A 21,932-nucleotide genomic window follows, 5' to 3' on the forward strand; every position below is an offset into this window, starting at 1 on the left:
AACCTGTTCCCAACCTTCCCTAATAGGTGTGATTATCTGACATGTATTAGGAAATCATCTGAAAGGTTCAAAGTTTGTGTCGTGACCGAATCTATCATCATGTCACTATAATGTAATGCATTTTTTCTCATTGTGTTTTAGCTGCATAAAACATACCTCCATGAGCTGCCTTGTGTGTATAATCTTATACTTCCTAATATCATCCTCTGTAAACTAAGACCTGTTAAGAAATGTAAGCATTGTATCGTCTACTGATCTGAGTTTATTCATTCTAGGTTTGGTGAAAGCTTATTTCCTTCGGGGTAAAGCTAATGCAGAAGTGTGGAATGAAGCAGAAGCAAAAAAGGATTTTGAGAAAGTCGTAGACCTAGATCCAACTATGAGCCGTCAAGTGAAGAAAGAAATAAGAATGCTGGAGACAAGAATGCAAGAGAAGGAAGAGGAAGAAAAACTGAAGTATAAAAACTTATTTCAATAGAAAAAAGGAAATCTTCCCGACACTGCATGTTATACTGACATCTTTACCGGATACACCAATGACAAGCTCTTTTCTAACACCAACTTAATCCAATTTGCTAATTATTTTGTTGCTGTATTGTATGGTCACTGTTATTTTCACAGCTATGTGAGAAACTGAATACAAAGATCTGATCAGATTTATCAATCCTAGCACACTGGTGATATGTCTGCCACTCTCTCCCCCAGTGTTGTAGGCACCGGATTTATCAACAGGACACAATGCCAGGTTGAACACTGCACTTACCAATGTTGAAAAATGTAAATAAATTGGTCATGCTTGATGCTACTCTTAAGTTCCACCCACTTTTCCCTACATATTACTATTTGGTCATTGGCATAAACACAGGATTTTGGTAATTTTTCTTAAAAACACCAACAACACAGGCAGTACTGCAACAGTACCACTAATAAAGCACCGTAAAGGGGTACTCATGTGGAAAACTTATTTTTTTTTAAATCAACTGATGCCGGAAAGTTAAACAGATTTGTAAATTACTTCTATTAAAAAATCTTAATCCTTCCAGTACTTATTAGCTGCTGAATACTACAGAGGAAATTGTTTTCTTTTTGGATCACAGAGCTCTCTGCTGACATCATGACCACAGTGCTCTCTGCTGACATATCTGCCCATTTTAAGAACTGTCCAGAGCAGGAGAAAATCCCCATAGCAAACATATGCTGCTCTGGACAGTTCCTAAAATGGACAGAGATGTCAGCAGAGAGCACTGTGATCATGATGTCAGCAGAGAGCTCTGTTTTCCAAAAAGAAAACAATTTCCTCTGTAGTATTCAGAAGCTAATAAGTACTGGAAGGATTACAATTTTTTTTAATAGAAGTAATTTACAAATCTGTTTAACTTTCTGGCACCAGTTGATTGAAAAAAACAAAAACAAAAAAACTTTCCACAGGAGTACCCCTTTAAGGCAGCATGCTGTGAACAAACCTCATTTTCCCTAAATGTCCCAATTAAGATGTATACATGTAGATGACATGGAGATAGTGATGTAGGCTGTAGGGTCTGATTATAGTTGATGGCATCACCTGGGCTAGACCTACGAGAAAAGATCCAGCGAAACTTCCTGAGAGAATGTATTGTCTTGGGAGAGTGCGGAGCTAGGGAGCTGCTGAGACAACACCACTTTGAAAATGAAAGTACTACAGAACTATATGTCAGGTGTGAATCACACAAAAGAATTCTACAGCACTGTACAATTTGTGATTACAATATGGAGTCTTATTAAAATAGAATTTTCTAAAACCAGGAATACACCTTTTAATCAAGTTTACTGTATATATTGACAATATTTTAAGCATTTTGGTGATGTTTTCTAATGTTTTATTTTACTTTCTATATTTTAAAATCATCCCACAATCTTACAGTTTTGATTCTGACCACTAAGCCTGTTAATAGGCTATCATCACAGGCAGGATCACAATAAAAATGATTATTACCCTCTCCCCCTACATGTAAACTGACTTTCCAGAACATTCCTGAAAACTCTCCAATAGAAGTCAGTCTAAGGCTGCTGTAAGGCATACAGAAAGCTCTGGCAATATAGCTGCTCCCATAATGTGCAAAAAGAAAATAACAACAGTTTAGAAAAACATACATGTTTCAGTATTTGGATCTAATCAGTGAAGATAAGAAATCTATGTGATGCATTCCCTTTAAACACTGTATGAAAAATTCTCTTTGTAATGTAAAATTCTTATCACCTGAAATATGGAAACAATTTAATAAAGAATCTATCCTCATCCATTATCTCTGACTAATGTAATTGTGGTTTGTTAGTGACATCTGAAGTATTTACCATATTTATCGGGGTATACCACGCACCGGCCTATAACACGCTCCCTCATTTTACCAAGGATATTTGGGTAAAAAAGTTTTTTACCCAAATATCCATGGTAAAATGAGGGTGCGTGTGTGCGTGTGTATACCCCGATATACCCCCAGGAAAGGCAGGGGGAGAGAGGCCGTCGCTGCCCGCTTCTCTCCCCCCTGCCTTTCCTGGGGTCTAGAGCGCTGCTGTCGGCCCTTCTCTCCCCCTGGCTATCGGCGCCGCTGCCCGTTCTGTCCCCCTGACTATCGGTGCCGGCGCTCCATTGCCGGCGCCGATAGCCAGGGGGAGAGAAGCGGCGCCGACAGCCAGGGGGAGAGAGGGGGCAGCGGCACCCATTGCCGGCACCGCTGCCCCGTTGCCTCCCCCCATCCCCGGTGGCATAATTACCTGAGTCGGGTCCGCGCTGCTGCAGGCCTCCGGCGTGCGTCCCCTGCGTCATTGCTATGCACGGCACGGCGCACTGACGTCATGCGCCGCACCGTGCAGCGCATAGCAACGGCGCTGGGGACGCACGCCGGAGGCCTGCAACAGCGCGGACCCGACTCAGGTAATTATGCCACCGGGGATGGGGGGAGGCAACAGGGCAGCGGCGCCGGCAATGGGTGCCGCTGCCCCTTCTCTCCAGGGGGAGAGAAGGGCCGACAGCAGCGCTCTAGACCCCAGGAAAGGCAGGGGGAGAGAAGCGGGCAGCGACGGCCTCGCTCCCCCTGCCTTTCCTGGGGGTGTATCGGCATATAACACGCACACAGACTTTAGGCTAAAAATTTTAGCCTAAAAAGTGCGTGTTATACGCCGATAAATACGGTAACTTAGGTAACGTAATAAAATATTATTTACTAGTATTTAACCTGAATATGTTTGGCTTTTACACAATTAATACATAAATGCCCTTACTTAAGTGTTTAAGACATTCTTTTTCATGGTCTGAAATTGCTAAGTTCATTACATCTCAGTGTAATACATCACAATGCATACTCTAATACATCACATTATTTAAAGAGTACCTGTCTGCAAGAGCTGGGCCTCACCATGCCCCGCATGCACTTCCTGAGTTAGGTCTCTTGCCAGGCAGCGAGGAGACCAAACTAACTGTTTAACTTGCAACAGGGAACAGATCAGAGCCACCTAGTGGCTGTTTTTTCAATCACATTAAAAACATATAAAGGTTGAGAATTTTAACAGCAAAGTGTCTTATAATTACATAAGGAACAATATATTAAAAGTTTTGTTTGGTGACAGGTACTCTTTAAAGGGAATCTGTCATCATCACCTGTGCTATCTGTTTGTAAAGGCTGGTAGTGCGGGTGACACTGATGAAAAGGATACTTACCTATCCCTGATCCATCACTAGGTTCACCTATTATCCTCCTTATTCATGTTGCAGGATTGGTGCATCGGTTTTGCTCCAGAAGCATGCTGATCTCACCGCTGCTGCTTCTTCAAGTCTGTGTGCATCCGCCCACACACCAAGCCAGCAGTCCAAAAAAGGAGGATAATGGGAAGCATAGTAGACCATGTTAATACTTATAACCAAAAACGTTATATAAGAGGGGGCACACATGAAGACTAAATTAAAACATATACCTTAGACAAAAGCATGAAAATACACATTAAAATCCATAGACACTGGAACACATACAGGACAGTACATATAGAAAAGAGCACACAAACACAGGACCTCATGATGCAAATGTATAACCAAACAGGTGGTTAAGGCAAAGGTAACCATGATATATAGAAAAGCAGATATGTTATACTGCTATGTTAGCAAATGCTGCAGTGGTAACCAAATGTGAAAATAATCCTAACAGATCCTGGGACACAAACAAGAAGAAAATCTTACAACCATGTTGGGTGCCAAATCCAAATGTACCTCCTCCTACATAGGTTTTGGTACTGTTTGCTTTGTTGGGGGGCATTCTGAGGTCCTGTGTTTGTGTGCTTTCTTCTTTATGTATTGTTCTGTGTGTTCTGGTGTCTATGGATTTTAATGTGTATTTTAATTCTTTTGTCTAACAAAGGTATTTTGTTTAATTTAGTCTCAATGTGGGCACTCTCTTATATAAGGTTTTTTGGTCTTATATAAGGTTTTTATTTCAGTGCACATACCTACCTACCATGATTGGTAGGGTTTTTTTTTTTTGTGACTATGCTAATACATGCTAAGATATACATAAAAAGGGGGGGGGGGGGGCGTGGTTTGGCCACCGTGCAGTATGGCCGCATAGAAGAAGAGCTCCTGCTGTAACACCGTTCTTCAGCGTTTTACCCTACCTGCCAGCGACTTTAAAATACTCCAGGAGTCAGGCTCAGGACCATGGCGACCCGGGGCAGGAAGAGAAACTCAGGACCTGGACGCCACAAGCCGCTTCAGCAGTTTTTCGCCGCGGCTCCCCCGTCCCGGCGCCCTGACAAATATGGCGCCGGACCGCGCGCTCACTCACCTCCCTCTCATGAGCGGCGCTATGAGACTCTGAAGTGCTCCGGGACCTCGTCAGAAGGTACACAGCAGCTTAATCTCCCGGGATACTCGGGACACAGGCTCCGTATCTCATTCTCCGCTCCGGAGTCTCAAGTTGGACTCTCCGCAGCCCAGAAGTCACTACCCGGTGAGTCACTTCCCTCACACACGCGCGCTGACGGCCCGCACCTCTCCAAAGCCTATAATGGAGAAGGACAAGCCCTGCACAGCTCTTCCTCTCATGCGGGCTCTCCTCAAGTTAGCCCTCTGAAACAGAGGCCCAGACTCAGTGGCCCTGACTCGCATATTGAATTGGGCGAACTAGATGATACTCTGCCACTCACAGATACTGACTTATTTAACACCTACCCGACCACTGACACTGTGGTCTATGATACCATCTTAAAGGATATGCTCCAAATGTTTCGCAGCACCCTCCATAAAGACTTTTGCCAGCTGCTTATGCCCCTTAAATCATCCGTAGCTGCCTTGGAACATAAAATGGTGCACGCAGAGTCCAACATGGAGAAATTTGCGCACACTCATAATGAGCTTGCTGATGCTCATGAGGACCTGGAAGAAAAAGTGCTGAACCTGCAGGCTAAATTAATTGATTCTGAAGACAGGAATAGAAGAAATAATGTCAAATTCAGGGGCATCCCTGAGTCAGTGGTAAATTCCCAGCTCCTGAAATATGTTACAGATCTAACCAAATCCTTGCTGCCTGACCTGGAGCCCTATGACTACAGTGTTGATCGGGCCCACAGGCTGCCGAAGCCACGCACGCTACCTGATGATGTACCCAGAGATGTACTGGCCAGGTTCACTTTTTTCAGACCAAGGATAAATTGGTGCAATTCTCCAGGAGACACCCACTGCTGCCCACTCCCTATGAGGATGTAAAATTGTATGCGGACTTGTCAGCAGCTACTCTTCAGGCTCGGAGAGACTTTGGTCCCCTCACGGCTTTGCTGAGAGACTTGTAATTGCCGTACAGGTGGGGTTTCCCCACGAAGATCCTTGTCTCCAGAAACGGAAAGACTCATGCTTTTTCTTCGGTGGAAGAGGGAGTGGATGTCCTGCGTTCTTGGGGTATACTGGGAAAGGAGGTTGGCGACTTGGGCCCTCGGAGGGACCACAACCCAAGCAGCAGAATGCAGCGCTCCACTGGTCCTGAAGACTGAGAACGCGGAGATAAGACGGTGCCATGCAGTCTTATGATATTGTCTTGTTGTTTGCTAATTTACCACACCCGTGAGTGCTGATATTTGGCACGCTAAATCTTCAGCCAAGTTGTTTTATTGATTTTCTTCTCTTTTTCCTTTTACAATTTCTTTTTTTTCTCTACTGTTATTTAGTAGTTTATGTGACATCCCTGTCTGGTGTCTTTGAGACACCAGTCCTGTTTTTAATTAATTGCGGACTTACTTCCTCACTCCTCCCGATTGTGCATTGAGAGGCCTCCATCGTAGACATGGGTATCACAGTCCTTTCACTTAACACCAATGGGCTTAATAGCCCTTATAAGAGACAGTTTTTGTGGCGTGAGCTGGAGAGAAAACAGGCCTCTGTTGCATGTGTCCAAGAGACTCACCTATCCTCTTCCAACACTCCTAGTATCCGCCACAGAAACTATCCACATGTGATTCACTCTACCTACAAATCAAAAAAGAGAGGGGTTCTCATTGCTATAGGTTCTGATGTTGCCTTCCAGACAATTACCCAAATTGTAGATCCAGCGAGTAGATATATCATACTAGTGTGCAGAATAGACGAGGTAGAATATACCATTGTAAATGTCTATGCCCCCAATAACAGACAGATACGGTTTCTCAAGAAAGTGTCCAACCTAATTGACAAACATAGACGAGGAGAACTTATCCTTTGTGGTGATTTTAATTTGGTTATCAACCCACTGCTAGACTTATCTGACGGAAGTGCTAGGCGACAGTCTCTGCTACACCAGTTTCTCAATGACAGGGGTCTATACGACATATGAGACTACAACATGCCACGGAAAGGGACTACTCTTATTTCTCACCTCGTTTAAAAGACGTACTCCAGACTGGACATGATACTAACCAGCAGAGGTCTCATTGACAGGGTCGGAGATTCAGACATAGGCGACACTACTTGGAGTGACCATGCTCCGGTGACTATCACACTGACTGACACCATTCCAAAGCACAATGACTTTGTCTGGAGGGCCAATACTCACCTGATCAATCACACTGAGCACTCTAAGCAACTTGAAGAATCCCTAGTTGAATAATTTACCTTGAATTCCACCCCTGATGTTGGTCCAATCACATTATGGCAGGCCCATAAAGCTGTCATTAGGGGAACCTTTATACGTTTAGGCACGGTACTTAAAAAACAGCGTACCTTCCTCATTGATGAGTCCCTTGCGAAGATTGCCACACTTGATGGTATTCATAAGACTTCTCCTAGCGAAGGGGTGTTGTCAGCACTTCGAACAGAACGTCTGAATCTTCGCAGGTTGCTTTTGAATCAATGTGAAAAGAGCTTTAAAAAATCGCGGCTCAAGTACTATGCACAAGATAAAAAAACGGATGAGTTCCTTGCCAAAAAACTTAAACCAGCATACTACAAACAGCGTATCCCCCTAATTCACCACCCAGTTACCGGCCGCCCACAATTGGCCCCTAGGGCCATAGCTAATGAATTTAGATATTACTATGACAATCTCTACAACCTAAATAGAGACCCTACCATGCTACAGCCAGACCCCTTCAAAATAGAAGACTTCCTATCCTCTCTTAACCTGCCACGTCTCCCTGAACCTGCCCTGACATCACTCAACTTACCGATCACGGCTCAGGAAGTTGTTGATGCTGTTAAGAAACTTCCGCCCAATAAAACCCCCGGCCCTGATGGACTACCAAATGAATATTACTCCAGATTCACCCCGGTCCTACTGCCCCATATGTTAAGAGTTTTTTCCATAGCAATGGAATCTGGAAGTCTGCCACAAGAAATGCTCTCGGCCTTAATCACCACTATCCCTAAACCGGGAAAACCCACAGATCAGACTTCCAACTTTCGACCTATCTCTTTACTGAATGGAGATGTAAAAATCTATGCCCGTATATTGGCTGCTCGTCTTATGCCCTTATTACCGAAACTTATCCATGCCGACCAAGTAGGCTTCACCCAAGGCAGACAGGCCCCAGATAACACCAGAAGGGTGATCTCATTAATACAACATTGCGAACACTACAGGACGCCAGCTGCATTCCTGACCCTCGACGCGGAAAAAGCCTTTGACAGGGTGAACTGACGGTACGCTTTTGCAGCGCTTTGCAGTGCTTTTGTTCGGCTTCTCTGGTCCTATCATTTCTGCGATTGGGGCTCTTTACTCCAATCCGGCTGCGCAAGTATTTACTAATGGAGTGCTATCCGACCGGTTCACCCTGTCAAATGGAACCCGCCAAGGATGCCCATTCTCTCCCATTCTCTTCAACCTTTCAATAGAACCATTGGCGAAAGCCATCAGACAAAATGATCTGATCAAAAGAATCGCTATAGGCCCTACAGATCATAAGCTGGCATTATTTGCCGATGATGTTATCCTCACCTTGACCGAAGTGGACGCCTCCCTACCCTTCCTGTTTAGCACATTAGCACACTTTAGCTCCCTTAGCTACTATAAACTGAACACGACCAAATCTCAAATACTACCCGTTTTTTTTTATCTAACGCACTTATCTCCCCGCTCAAACACAAGTTCCCGTTAGACTGGCGGGACTCTTCACTACCATACCTAGGCATCCACTTATCCTATCCTTCTTCCCCCCTATTTACCAACAATTTTGTTCCCCTGTCCAAAACCCTGGCCCAACTTATGCAACAATATTCAAAGCTGACCCCATACTGGTTTGGCTGACTAGCGGCATTCAAGATGATGCTTCTTCCCAAACTCCTCTACCTATTCCGAACCATACCCATAGTCCTCCCCAAGTCCTACTTCAACACCCTAAACAAACAGCTTTCCCAGTTCATCTGGCTGAACAGGAGGCCTAGAGTAGCACGACAAGTTATGACACAACACAGGTTAGGGGGTGGGCTGAGTCTCCCTCATCTAGAGGATTACTATGTCGCTAGCCTAATGGACCAAACACAACACTGGTGGTCTCCGCCGCAGGAAAAACTTTGGGTCGACCTTGATTCTGTTAGTTCACTACCTGTTGCACTCAAATCCCGATTACTCTTTCTGATGCGTGGACTCAAAACCCCACCATCACACCTCTCTGCCATCACTTCGACTGAGAAAGCCTGGTCGTATGCTCTTAAACATAGCCCCTCTAAAATCATCTGCCCATTGCATAACTTCCCGCTCACCTATCTCGAGAACCTTATACCAGACTTAAACCTAACTGTATGGAAAACACATGGACTCTATACAATACAGGACCTGATCGGGCCAGAAGGAGACGTACACTTCCCCTCCCTTAGAGAGAAATTCCAACTGCCCCATAGGGAGTTCTTTAAAAGCCTACAACTTAGAAACTTGATCACCCCTGACTTCATTCAGTCGCATACCATTCCACGAGATATTAGCTCATTCCTTAACAAAGACTCCCCAGCTTCTAAAGGGATCTCCCACTTTTACAATCTCCTACACGACAAGCAGACTGTGTCTAAACAGCATTTTATGCTTAAGTGGGAATCAGACCTGGGACGAGAAATTTCCATTGATCAATGGACACGTACATTCTCTCTGGCTAAATCTCTGTTTTGCGCTGTAAATTACCAAGAGGCAATAGCTAAAACCATATACAGGTGGTACTACACTCCATCCAGACTCCACATCTTAGACCCTATGTGTTCTAGTCTGTGCTGGAAGGGCTTGGGATTGGTGGGGACTCTCTACCAGGTATTGTGGGAATGCCCCAAGTTGGTGCCTTTGTGGAATGGGATTCACCTGCTGACCAGACGTTTGTCTCATATTCACTCTGCCTTAGATCCTGCCTTGACTTTACTGTTGATTGATATTGATACCTTGCCCCCTGAGATAAGGACTCCGATTGCCCACATATTCATGTCTACTAAATTGCATATCACCAGGAACTGGAAGACACCCAAGGTTCCCTCCTTGAGTGAAGTGATAAACACTGTTAACTTGACGTGTGACTATGAACGTACCTTTTCACTAGCACACAACACACATGCTACATTCCTTAAACTTTGGGATAGCTGTATCTCAAGCCCACATTATCCTAAACATTCTGGGGATTGTGTAGGTTGAACCCTTTTTTTTTTTTCTTTTGCCTGTTTGCCCTCTGTTAGATTATGTTCGTGCTTCCGCATCTCTCAGTGCGGAACCTGTACTAGGCCGTAGGCCTGTTTCTGATGGTGTGAAGTAACACCTGTATTACTCTACTGTATGCTTTGATACTTGTGTCTTATACTCTGTATTGATGCTTTATTGTTGTAATTGTACTTTGTCTTTGATATATTTCCAAAATAAAAAATTTTGAAAAAAAACAAAAAAAAAGATATACATTAAAAAAATCTACATTTATAGTGTACCTGTCATTAGAAAAAACTTTCGACATGCTGCACACACAAGTGAAAAGTATTGATCAGTTGAGGTCTTATTGTTCTTACTCCCACCAATTTCTAAGATGATTAAGGTGAAGCACACAGTTAGGCTCTTCACTACCTGGCTATCTGTTTTTACATTCTCTACACAGATGACAAGCCTCACTGGAGCCTATCTTCAATAGTGAGGCAGAGATTGCAGCGAGCCAGGGAGTGAAGCGTGCAGACACACTATTCTCCTGGCTCATTTTAAAGAACAGTCGGGGCTTAAACACTAAGATGCAGACCTATCAAAACTTCTGCTAGGTCTATGCAAAATGTAAAAAGTTTTTTCTAATGACACTGACACTTTGATGGATACCAATAAAGCCTATGTGTCACAGATGGTAATAAAGCCTAAAGGTCACCGGCCTCTGTAAAACATATACATCACAAAGCTACAGTGACATATATGGACAGTTTTAACTGGAGTGTTCTTGGGCAAGTTCATTCCCTGCCTACCTACCTGCCGGTCTGATGAAGAGAGCTTGCAGGTTAGCAGCTCCAACCAGACCTTAACCTCTTAAGGACCCAGGACGTATGGGTACGTCCTGGGTCCCGGTTCTGCGATATAACGCGGGGTCACACGGTGACCCCGCATCATATCGCGGCGGGCCCGGCGTCATAGTGAAGCCGGGACCCGCCTCTAATAGCGCGCGGCACTGATCGTTGTGCCGCGCGCTATTAACCCTTTAGCCGCGCGCTCAAAGCTGAGCGGCTAAAAACGAAAGTAAAAGTGCCCGGCTAGCTCAGGGAGCTGTTCGGGATCGCCGCGGTATAATCGCGGCATCCCGAACAGCTGTAGCACAGGAGGAGGTCTTCTTACCTTCTCCTGTGCTGTCCGATCGCCGAATGAATGCTTCAAGCCTGAGATCCAGGCTTGAGCATTCAATCGCCGAAAACACTGATTGATCCATTCCTATGGCGATGGATCAATCAGTGTAAAAGATCAGTTAATGCAATGTTATAGCCCCCTATAGGAGCTATAATATTGCATAATCATTAATCATTAACCCTTTCAATTATCCCTTCCCCTAATAAAAGTTTGAATCACCCGGCATTTCCAAAAATAAAAAAAACATTATGTAAATAATAATAAAAATAAACATATGTGGTATCGCCGCGTGCGGAAATGTCCGAATTATAAAAATATGCCACTTTTTAAACCGCTCGTTCAATGGCGTACGTGCAAAAAAATTCCAAAGTCCAAAATAGCGCATTTTTGATCACTTTTTATACCACAAAAAAGTGAATAAAAAGTGATCAAAAAGTCTGATCAGAACAAAAATGGTACTGATAAAAACTTCAGATGACGGCGCAAAAAATGAGTCCTCAAAGCGCCCTGAACACAGAAAAATAAAAAAGTTATAGGGGTCAAAAGATGACCATTTTAAACTTATAAATTTTCCTGCATGTAGTCATGATTTTTTTTCGGAAGTGATACAAATTCAAACCTATACAAGTAGGGTATCATTTTAACCGTATGGACCTACAGAATAAAGATAAGGTATCATTTTTGACAAAAAATGTACTGCGTAAAAACAGAAGCCCCCAAAACTTACAAAATAGTGTTTTTTCATCAATTTTGTCGCACATTGATTTTTTTCCCGTTTCACCGTAGATTTTTGGGTAAAATGACTAATGTCATTACAACTAGAATTAGTGACGCAAAAATAAAGCCATTATATATAATTTTAGGCGAAAATTTTTAAGAGTTATGATTTTTTAAAGTTAAGGAGGAAAAATTGAAAATGAAAAAATGGAAAAAGCCCGGGTCCTTAACCAGCCTAGCGGTATTCCCGAGCGTGACTCGGGGTTAATTTTCGCTGCTAGAAGCGGTAACCCCGAGTCACGCTCGGGGTAGAATTGCAGAGTTGCTGTGCGGGCTGCACAGTATATCGCAAAAGCAATCAAATCGCGATTTTTGCTTTTTGCGATGTAGTGATGCAGCCCCCGGGAAAATATGTGATTATCTGCTCGGGTCGGCTCCCGTTGCGGGGGCCGGCCAGAGCAGGTAAAGACATATACTAAAAGTCAGTGTTTCTCAACCAGGGGGCCTCCAGATGTTGCAAAACTACAACTCTCAGCATGCCCGGACAGCCAAAGGCTGTCCGGGCATGCTGGGAGCAGTAGTTTCACAACAGCTGGAGGCCCCCTGGTAGAAAACCCTGAACTAAGTGTAAAAGTAAGAAGGAAGAAAATAAAAAAACCTTTTGCTCACCTAGTCCCGGTCCCTGAAGATGTCGTTCCCCTCCGTGCGCTCTGGTCACTGCTCTATTCATCTTACAGGACCTTTCCCTTTTCAGCCAATCACAGGCCGCAGTGGTGTAAAGCCTGTGATTGGCTGAAGGGGAAAGTACTTGTTCTGCAGCAAATACACTAGGTTTGAAATCTGCCCGGCAAACCTAGTGTATTTGCTGCAGGACAAGAAGGTGACAAGGTGACAAGGGGGGAATGTGACACAGGGGAGAATGTAACAAGAGGGGGGGGGGGGGGGGGGGGAATGTGACAGGGGGGAATGTGATATGGGGGGGGGGAAATGTGACAAGGGAGGGGGAATGTGACGGGGGGAGATGTGGAATTTCAATGCAAAAAATTGTACCGCTTTTGGTACAAATTTCCAGACGGAATCGTACCGCTAGGGAGGTTAAGGGGTTAAGCAGCCAGCCCTCAACAGTGCTTATAGAATGCCAATGTCCGTATCAGAAAAACAGGACAGCCAAGCTGCCAAGTCCCTGCCAAAGCAGGTAAAAAAGCATTGCTCATTCTTGCCATCTTCCCCTAACAGCAGCCATCTGCCATAGCCCAAAGGAACAAGTTCTAGACTCCCAACCCAACTAGGGTTCACAATCAACATTCTCTACCTTGGGAAGCTGCCTTGGAAAGCTCCATTGTGATGATATTGTAAGGTTGTTTTTCCCTTCTATTGCCATCAGTAAAAAAGCTATTCAGATCTAGATTTACAGGTTGTGATTGTCCCTTTTTTAACATCTTCCTGTAATAATGTTTTATCTGTATTAAGATGGTATTGTGATTAATAGCTTTTTATGGAACAATCTGTTCGAGCTCTGACACATTCCGTGCAAGATTAGATTACCCGAATTGGGTTTCCAATATAGTTGTGTATACACCTTTTGCGCACATCTATTTCTGTATAACATTATATCTATGAAAGAAACACTGTCAAGGCTCTCATGATTCATATTCCAATAATTAACAAAATCCTATTCAGCCACACCAGAAGTAAATCATCTATATAACATACACAACCCTGGTTTTGTTTTTATTGTAAATAAATGATACTCCTTCTGCCAGAACATAGAGATGTTGGCCAAATAGTAGGCAAATTTGGTCCCATGGAACAACCCACGCATTGAAGATACAAGGATCCAGCAAAAAAATTTAACATTTGGTCATTTGTCATTATGGGGTATTACGTACAGAAGGATTGGAAAAGCCTATATTTTTTTATTTGTTTTAACAACATAGAAGCTACAACATAACAAAATGTGAAAAAAAGGATAGGGTCAGAAAATGATGCCCAAATTAGGCCATATGAACATCAGAAAGAGACCCCACCCTCCTTCTGCTAGAATGTTGCCACTATGTATAACATGGATGAACATTTATTTAAATAGCTGGCATGCTATGCTTCATTTTGCATGTGGCACTATCTGTGTGGGTATCCCTGGCTCTGCCTGGTAATAACAGGTGAATACTATAGGTAAAATAAGTCATACTTATGGATATCACCTGATCACTATACTGGTGCCTTTTGGAAAAGGGGTTATCTCCATGAGACAACGTCTTTAAAACATTTTAGAACTTTATATTCGAAACTCTTCTCTCTCTTCTCTCTGTCAATTAGTAGATGATTAGAAAGTTCCTTGCACACTAGACACTTTATTTTTTTGTTATAAGATTTGGTGCTGTGAATAATTGGATGATCTTCCTAATTATTGAAGATGATTCATTCAAACAAGATTAAAGTTCACAATTCCACTTCTGGAACAAATGAAAGTAATAACTGTTCTATTAGAACTATTTGATGAGAGACAAATTTGGTTACATTTGAAAACTAAATAACTGAGACATAAGTGATTATAGCGCAGGACAAGTATATAAGTGGTGTAATAATCATAGGTGAGGGCAAACTGGTCAAGCTGCAAATTAAACCCTCCTCACTCCAAAGTGCAAATGAGCAGATGATAATTGTCTATTATAAAGAAAGTTTTTAGACACAAAATGAAGAGGTGCAGAAATAAATTAGCATGGATCACAGTCTGAGTTACATGTGAAGATACAAAGCATGAAGAAGTCTTATTTTAGTCGACAATTCCAAAGTATAAAAGGTAATATATTTTAAAGACTACAAAACGTAAAACTTTAGTTGTCCTACATAAAACATCTATTAATAAAACCCATAGATATATCCAAATGCTTCTCTTACATTGACAGGCATATATCAGGCATTTTACATTATTTTATAGTTTGCTGTGATGGGCAAGGCATTACTGACAAGATACTGGAGTCACGTTCCTTTAGAAAGCTAGCACCATAGGACACCTGCTATGTCATGTCCTCTTTTTCACTGTGGAGGTCACCTGGAGTAATGTAAGTTTTAGTTTTTTTTTTGTGGCTTTGCTTGACATTAAAGTCATCGATATAAGCATTCTCCTATTGATTTGTCCTAATATAAATAGCCTATTATTGCTGCATTTAAAAGAAACTTGTCAGCATGTCTCTCACTCTATCTCCTATCCACAAGGAGACTAAATGAGATGGTGGTCACTCAAGTGTGCAACTCTTTCCTTTGAAATCTACAGGGAACATCAATGGGGCTTGAAATAAAAACGGGCTGCCTGTTTCATGTTGTAAATATTAACCATTTAAATAATGACAGTAGGAAACTTTAGAAATACTAGAAGGTTTTTCTGATCATTATTGTGGGCATCTTTATGAGTATCTTATTTTACATACAATACTTGATATTAATGAGGTGTAATTCAGAGAGTCTCACATGCTAACCTTCCACACAAACCTTTAAAGGGAATCTGTCAAATTGAAAATGTGGTCTAGTCTGCAGGGATCATGTTACAGAGTAGGAAATGTTTCACGATAACTACTACTTTATTCATGGAAATCTCTGACCATTCTGGACTAAGTAGTCATGTGGGCGGTCCTACTCAGTGAATAACAGCTTTTTCTATATGCCCACTTACACCCAGAGAGCCACTGAGCAGGATTGCCCGCATAACTACTTAGCCCATAATGAGCAGAGATTTATATGTATAAATGACAAGTTATCCTGAAACTTTTCCTACAAAAACATATATATCTGTATGCACACTACTCCTTCTCTTTAGCATAATGCCTTCAATTTGAACTGCATTGCAATGTATAAGGTACTCCCTAAAAAGCAGCTTTAATTTGGACAACTTATTGTCCCAAAAAAAAAAAAAAATAGAAAAGTTAAACTGATTGGAGGATGTCCAATAGAGATGAGCGAATTTTTGAAAATTTCGATTCGGACGAATCGCCCAATTTTCCCAGAAAATTTGGTTTGGTCTGAATTTATTTGTGGTGAATCTCTATTAAAAACAGCTATTTCTGGCCTACAGAGTGCCTCCATAAGGGTTTAGAACACTTTGCTTTGCTGTAACAAGCAAGGGTGTGTGCTAGGTTAGTGAAATAATACTGTTATTCAGTCTGACATGCAGATCAGAGGCATAGCTATTAGAATCACTGTTGCAGAGCGGCACAATGACAGAGCCTGGAGGTGGCATCAGTATGAGGAGACCATGTAGTGGCTGAATGACACAGCGTGGAGGTGGCGGCAGCATGAGGAGAGCATTTAGTGGCTGAATGACACAGCATGGAGGTGGCGGGAGTATGAGGAGACCACTTTGCCTTGTCCTAGCACGCAAAGGGAGGGTGCTGTGTTAGTGAAATAATACTGTTATTCAGTATGAAATGCAGATTACAGTCATCGCTATTGGAATCACTGTCACATAGTATCTGGATGTGGCAGCAGGAAGACCACATGACGTCAAAATTGAAGAGAATAAAGATAATTTTTATGTAATTTTAATTTAATTTAAATTTATTTACATTTTTTTATTACACATTCTGGTGAGCATCGAGCTGGCGTCCACTGCCAGGCGAGATACCAACTGTTCCAGCCCCTGAGGAGACAATAGGGCTTCCCAATCCCTAAAATTAAAAGATTAATTTTCAAATTTAAATTGAAGATTTATGGTAGCTATTCCTACCTTTAAGATGTTTAAGTGCTGTACAAGCAGCATGAGGAGACCATATAGTGGCTGACTGACACAGTCTGGAGTTGGTGACAGCATGAGTAGACAATAGGGCTTCACAATCCCTGAGATTAAAATATGAATTTTCAAATTTAAATTGAAGATTTATGGTAGCTAGTGCTACCATAAAAATGTTTAGGTAATGTCCCAGCAGCATGAGGAGACCATATAGTGGCTGAATGAAACAGCCTGAGTTGATGACAGCTTGAAGAGACAATAGGGCTTCACAATCCCTACGATTAAAAGATTAAATTTAAAATGTAATTGAAGATTTATGGTAGCTAGGGCTACCATCAAAATATTTAGGTAATGACACAGCAGTATGAGGAGACCATATAGGGGCTAAATGACACAGCCTGGAGTTGGCGGTGCATGAGGAGACAAGAAGGCCTCACAATCCCTAAGATTAAAAGAAGAATTTTCAAATTTAACCCCTTAAGGACGGAGGGTTTTTCAGTTTTTGCATTTTAGTTTTTTCCTCATCACCTTCTAAAAATAATAACACTTTCAATTTTGCATCTAAAAATCAGTCATTTAACCCAAAAATCTACAGCGAAACAGGAAAAAAAATAATTGTGCAACAAAATGGAAGAAATAACGCCATTTTGTAAATTTTGAGGGCTTCCGTTTCTACGCAGTACATTTTTCATTATAAATTACACCTTATCTTTATTCTGCAGGTCCATACGGTTAAAATGATACCCTACTTATATGGGTTTGATTTTGTATTACTTCTGAAAAAAATCATAACTACATGCAGGAAAATTTATACGTTTAAAATTGTCCTCTTCTGACCCTATAACTTTTTTATTTTTCCACGTATGGGGCAGTATGAGGGCTCATTTTTTGCGCCGTGATCTGAAGTTTTTAGCAGCACCATTTTGCTTTAATCTGAATCTTTGATCACTTTTTATTAGTTTTTTATGGCATGAAAAGTGACCAAAATACGCTATTTTGGACTTTGGAATTTTTTTGTGCATACGCCATTGACCATGTGGTTTAATTAACAATATATTTTTATAGTTCGCATTTACGTACGTGACAATACCACATATGTTTATTTTTATTTACACAGTTTTTTTTTATGGGAAAAGGGGGTGATTCACACTTTTATTAGGGAAAGGGTTAAATGATCTTTATTAACCCCTTAAGGATGCAGGGTTTTTCAGTTTTTCCATTTTCGTTTTTTCCTCCTTACATTTTAAAAATCATAACCCTTTCAATTTTCCACCTAAAAATCCATATTATGGCTTTTTTTTGTGTCACCAATTCTACTTTGCAGTGACATTAGTCATTTTACCCAAAAACCCATGGCAACACGGAAAAAAAAATAATTGTGCGACAAAATCGAAGAAAAAACGCCATTTTGTAACTTTTGGGGGCTTCCGTTTCTACGCAGTGCATATCTCGGTAAAAATGACACCTTATCATTATTCTGCAGGTCCATACGGTTAAAATTATACCCTACTTTTTTTGTCGTACTTCTGGAAAAAATCATAACTACATGCAGGAAAATGTATACGTTTAAAAATGTCCTCTTCTGATGCCTATACCTTTTTTATTTTTCCATGGTGGTATGAGGGCTCATTTTTTGCGCCATGATCTGAAGTTTTTATTGGTACCAGTTTTGTTTTGATCTGACTTTTTGATCACTTTTTATTCATTTTTTAATGGTATAAAAAGTGACCAAAAACACGCTTTTTTGGAATTTTGAATTTTTTTTACGTGTACGCCATTGACCGTGCGGTTTAATTAACGATATATTATTATAGTTCGGACATTTATGCATGTGGCTATGCCACATATGTTTATTTTTTATTTTATTTACACTGTTTTATTTTTTTATGGGAAAAGGGGGGTGATTCAAACTTTTATTAATGAAGGGGTTAAATGATCTTTATTAACACTTTTTTAAACTTTTTTTTGCAATGTTATAGCTCCCATAGGGACCTATAACACTGCACTCACTGACCTCTCATGCTGATCACTGGCGTGTATTAACACGCCTGTGATCAGTGTTATCGGTGCTTGACTGCTCCTGCCTGGATCTCATATAGTGCGGCAGAAATTTTCACTTCTGCCACCATGCTGACTGCCAACCATGCTACCACCTTGCTGGCTCAGCTGCTGCCTCACGGCAACCTGCAACCCTCTTCTTCTGATGATGATGAAGCCCCTTCTGCACCCGGCTCCCAATTGCAATCAGCTTCATCATCATCAACAAGTGTCTGAACGTCACTGATGTCCTCCTCAGGTTCCTCAACAGTGTCTGCTTCAGGACCCTGAAAGCTCGTAACACCAGCTCCCACTTCACTCTCCTCATCACTACTTGCCCGCCTAGCGGAGAAAGTGGCGGATGTATCCTCCCCTTCTTGGCTGGTCAGTAGCTGCTGATTGTTCTCTATAAGATCGTCCTCACTGAATAGTGGACCGGAACCCACAGCATAAGATACTTCTGTAGGGAAGGGAACAATATAGGACAATCGGAGGACAGGGACTGTTCCAGGGCCATGCCAACTGAGGGTTGTATCTGAGAAACCCACCGACTGATGACTAGGGGGTATCAGATGTCACTTTTGATGAAGTGGATGACTGTGTTAACCAATCGATGATGACAGATGGGTTGCTGGTCGAGACACGACCGCTAGCTGTTACCGGGAGATCAGGCCTCTCGCTGCGACTCCTGCTGCCACTCGCCCCTACTCTGCGGCAACCTCTGCCTGTGCATGAGGAATTTATGCCTCTGCCACCCCTCTGTGCACGTCCTGGCATTTCTCTGCCTGACATACTTCGAGCGTATGTGAGGGGAATACAATATGCGTCACTATGCTTAAAACAGTAGTTGTCTAGAACAGCAGCAGGTGTGTACTTTTGGCTGGCATTTTACAGTAACTAGGCCCTTAAGACTTTATCAGGAACAAAATGGTACAACACTTAGATGTACGTATGTGATATGCACTTGGGAGGGCAGTAGAATGCACTCCACTACGCTTAACAGTATTTGTCTGGAACAACAGCAGTTGTTTACTTCTGACTATCCTTTCACAGTATCTAGGCCCTTGAGACTTTAACAGGAACAAAATGGTACACCACTTAGATGTACGCATGTGGTATGCACTTATGTGGGCAGAAAAATGCACTACAGTACACTTAAAAAAGTATCTGTGTACATCACCAGCCGGTGTGTACTTTTCCCTAGCCTTTCGTAGTATCTAGGCCCTTGAGACTTTAACAGGTACAAAATAGTGCACCACTTAGATGTATGTATGTACTATGCACTTATGAGGGGAGAAAAATGTGCTACAGCATGCTTAAAAAAAGTATTTGTGTACACCAGCCGGTGAGTACTTTTGCCTGGCCCCTGAGACTTTAACAGGAACAAAATAGAACACCACTTAGATGAACACACGTGGTATGCACTTATGAAACCTGAAAAGTGTGCTAAAGTACGCTTGAAAAAGTATTTGCGTATACTAGCCGGTGAGTACTTTTGCCGGGACTTTCTCTGTGTCTAGGCCCTTGAGACTTTAACAGGATAAAATAGTACACCACTTGGATGTACGTATGTGGTATGCACCCATGAGGTGAGAAAATGTGCTACAGTACACTTATAAAAAAAGTATTTGTGTACACCAGCTGGTGAGTACTTTTGCCTGGGCTTTCACTGTATCTAGGCCCTTGAGACTTTAACATGAACAAAATAGTGCACCACTTAGTTGTAAGTATGTGGTATGCACTTATGAGGACAGAAAAATTTGATGCAGTATGCTTAAAAAAGTATTTGTGCACAACACCAGCCTGTGAGTACTTTTGCCTGGCCTTTCACAGTATCTAGGCCCTTGAGACATTAACAGGAACAAAATATTACACCACTTAGATGTGCGTGTGTGGTATACACTTATGAGGGCAGACAAATGTGCTACAGTATGCTTAAAAAGTATTTGTGTACACCAGCTGGTGAGTACTTTTGCCTGGCCTTTCACAGTATCTAGGCCCTTGAGACTTTATCCAGAACAAAATAGTACACCACTTAGATGTACATATGTGTTATTCACTTATGAGAGCATAAAAATGCTACAGTAACCTTAAAAAAGTATTTGTTTACAACACCAACCGGTAGTACTTTTGCCTGGCCTTTCACAGTATCTAGGCCCTTGAGACTTGAAAGTATTGGTGCACAACACCAGCAGTACACACCAGTGCTGCAGCACACAGTCGCTGTGTACTACACCCAAATTTGCACTTTCTCTCTCAATCTCACTTCCATCCCTATCAATGCTTCTAGGTAGGATTCGTCCTTGAGCTGAATCGCTGCTGTTCTTCTGTGCAAGACACTGCTCTCTGCAATAGAATGCTGTAGACTGTGAATGGGAGGTTAATTGCTTCAGTAAGAATGCTTTTCTGTGAAACACACACTGCCCTCTTTCCCTCTCTAAGAGGTGAATCGCTGCTGGAAAAAGCTTTTCTGTACAACACACAGCACTGTCTGTCCCTATCTATCTCTCTGCAATGAAAGGCTGAAGTGAGTGGCACAATATGGCTGCCGAATATATAGGGCTGTGACATCACAGGGGTGACTGGCTGCTGATAGGCTGCATCCTGCATGTTACCTCCTTCCCAGGATTCCTTGCCCCATGTTATCGCTTGTGGATCCGCCATTTTAGATGCCCTGGAACCTGGACCGCACTAAATGGATTTTAACAAAGTGATTTGCGCAATAGAATCTTGGCGATATTCGCATTCGTTGTGAATCAAATTTTTACTGAAATTCGTAACAAATTCTGGTTCATCACATTTGATTCACTCATCCCTAATGTCCAACCAAGAGTCGCCAGTTATCAAATTGTAATCTCTGGGGGAATGTGAAAGCAATTGTTCAATTCTCCTGCAGCACTACCTCACTGAAAATGGAGAATTACATAGTTTACATGGAATTCAATGGGCTATCTGCAATGCATTGCATGGTGGTTGGGTCTTTCTGAGATGAAGATGCTGAAGTTGCTAAATTTAGAATTCCTTAATAGGGTATATGATTTTAGCTTTTCATATATCCTAAAAGTTGTAGATGTCTACATTTCATAAAAGTCATCAACAGTTATTGTAGCTTAAATAAACAGGTAAACACTTCCAAATATACTTGCATTATCGAGTCTCTATTTTATAGCAGTTACCCTCCTGTGTGATGT

The 21,932-nt window shown here is 42.0% G+C and overlaps 1 protein-coding gene across 5 annotated transcripts in view; it reads left to right on the forward strand.

The window, feature by feature from the left end:
• The window catches only part of AIPL1 (aryl hydrocarbon receptor interacting protein like 1), a 158,131-nt gene extending 157,141 nt beyond the window's left edge, over positions 1-990 (forward strand). For all 5 annotated transcript variants that reach the window (XM_056558423.1, XM_056558426.1, XM_056558425.1 and 2 more), the window contains one exon: positions 276-990. In XM_056558423.1, coding sequence (XP_056414398.1) covers positions 276-478 — 203 coding nt within the window. In that variant the 3' untranslated portion in view covers positions 479-990. The remainder of the gene's footprint in view (positions 1-275) is intronic.
• Positions 991-21,932: the final 20,942 nt, after the last annotated feature.

Source organism: Hyla sarda, chromosome 2 (genome assembly GCF_029499605.1).
Source record: "Hyla sarda isolate aHylSar1 chromosome 2, aHylSar1.hap1, whole genome shotgun sequence".
Taxonomy (NCBI): Eukaryota; Metazoa; Chordata; class Amphibia; order Anura; family Hylidae; genus Hyla; species Hyla sarda.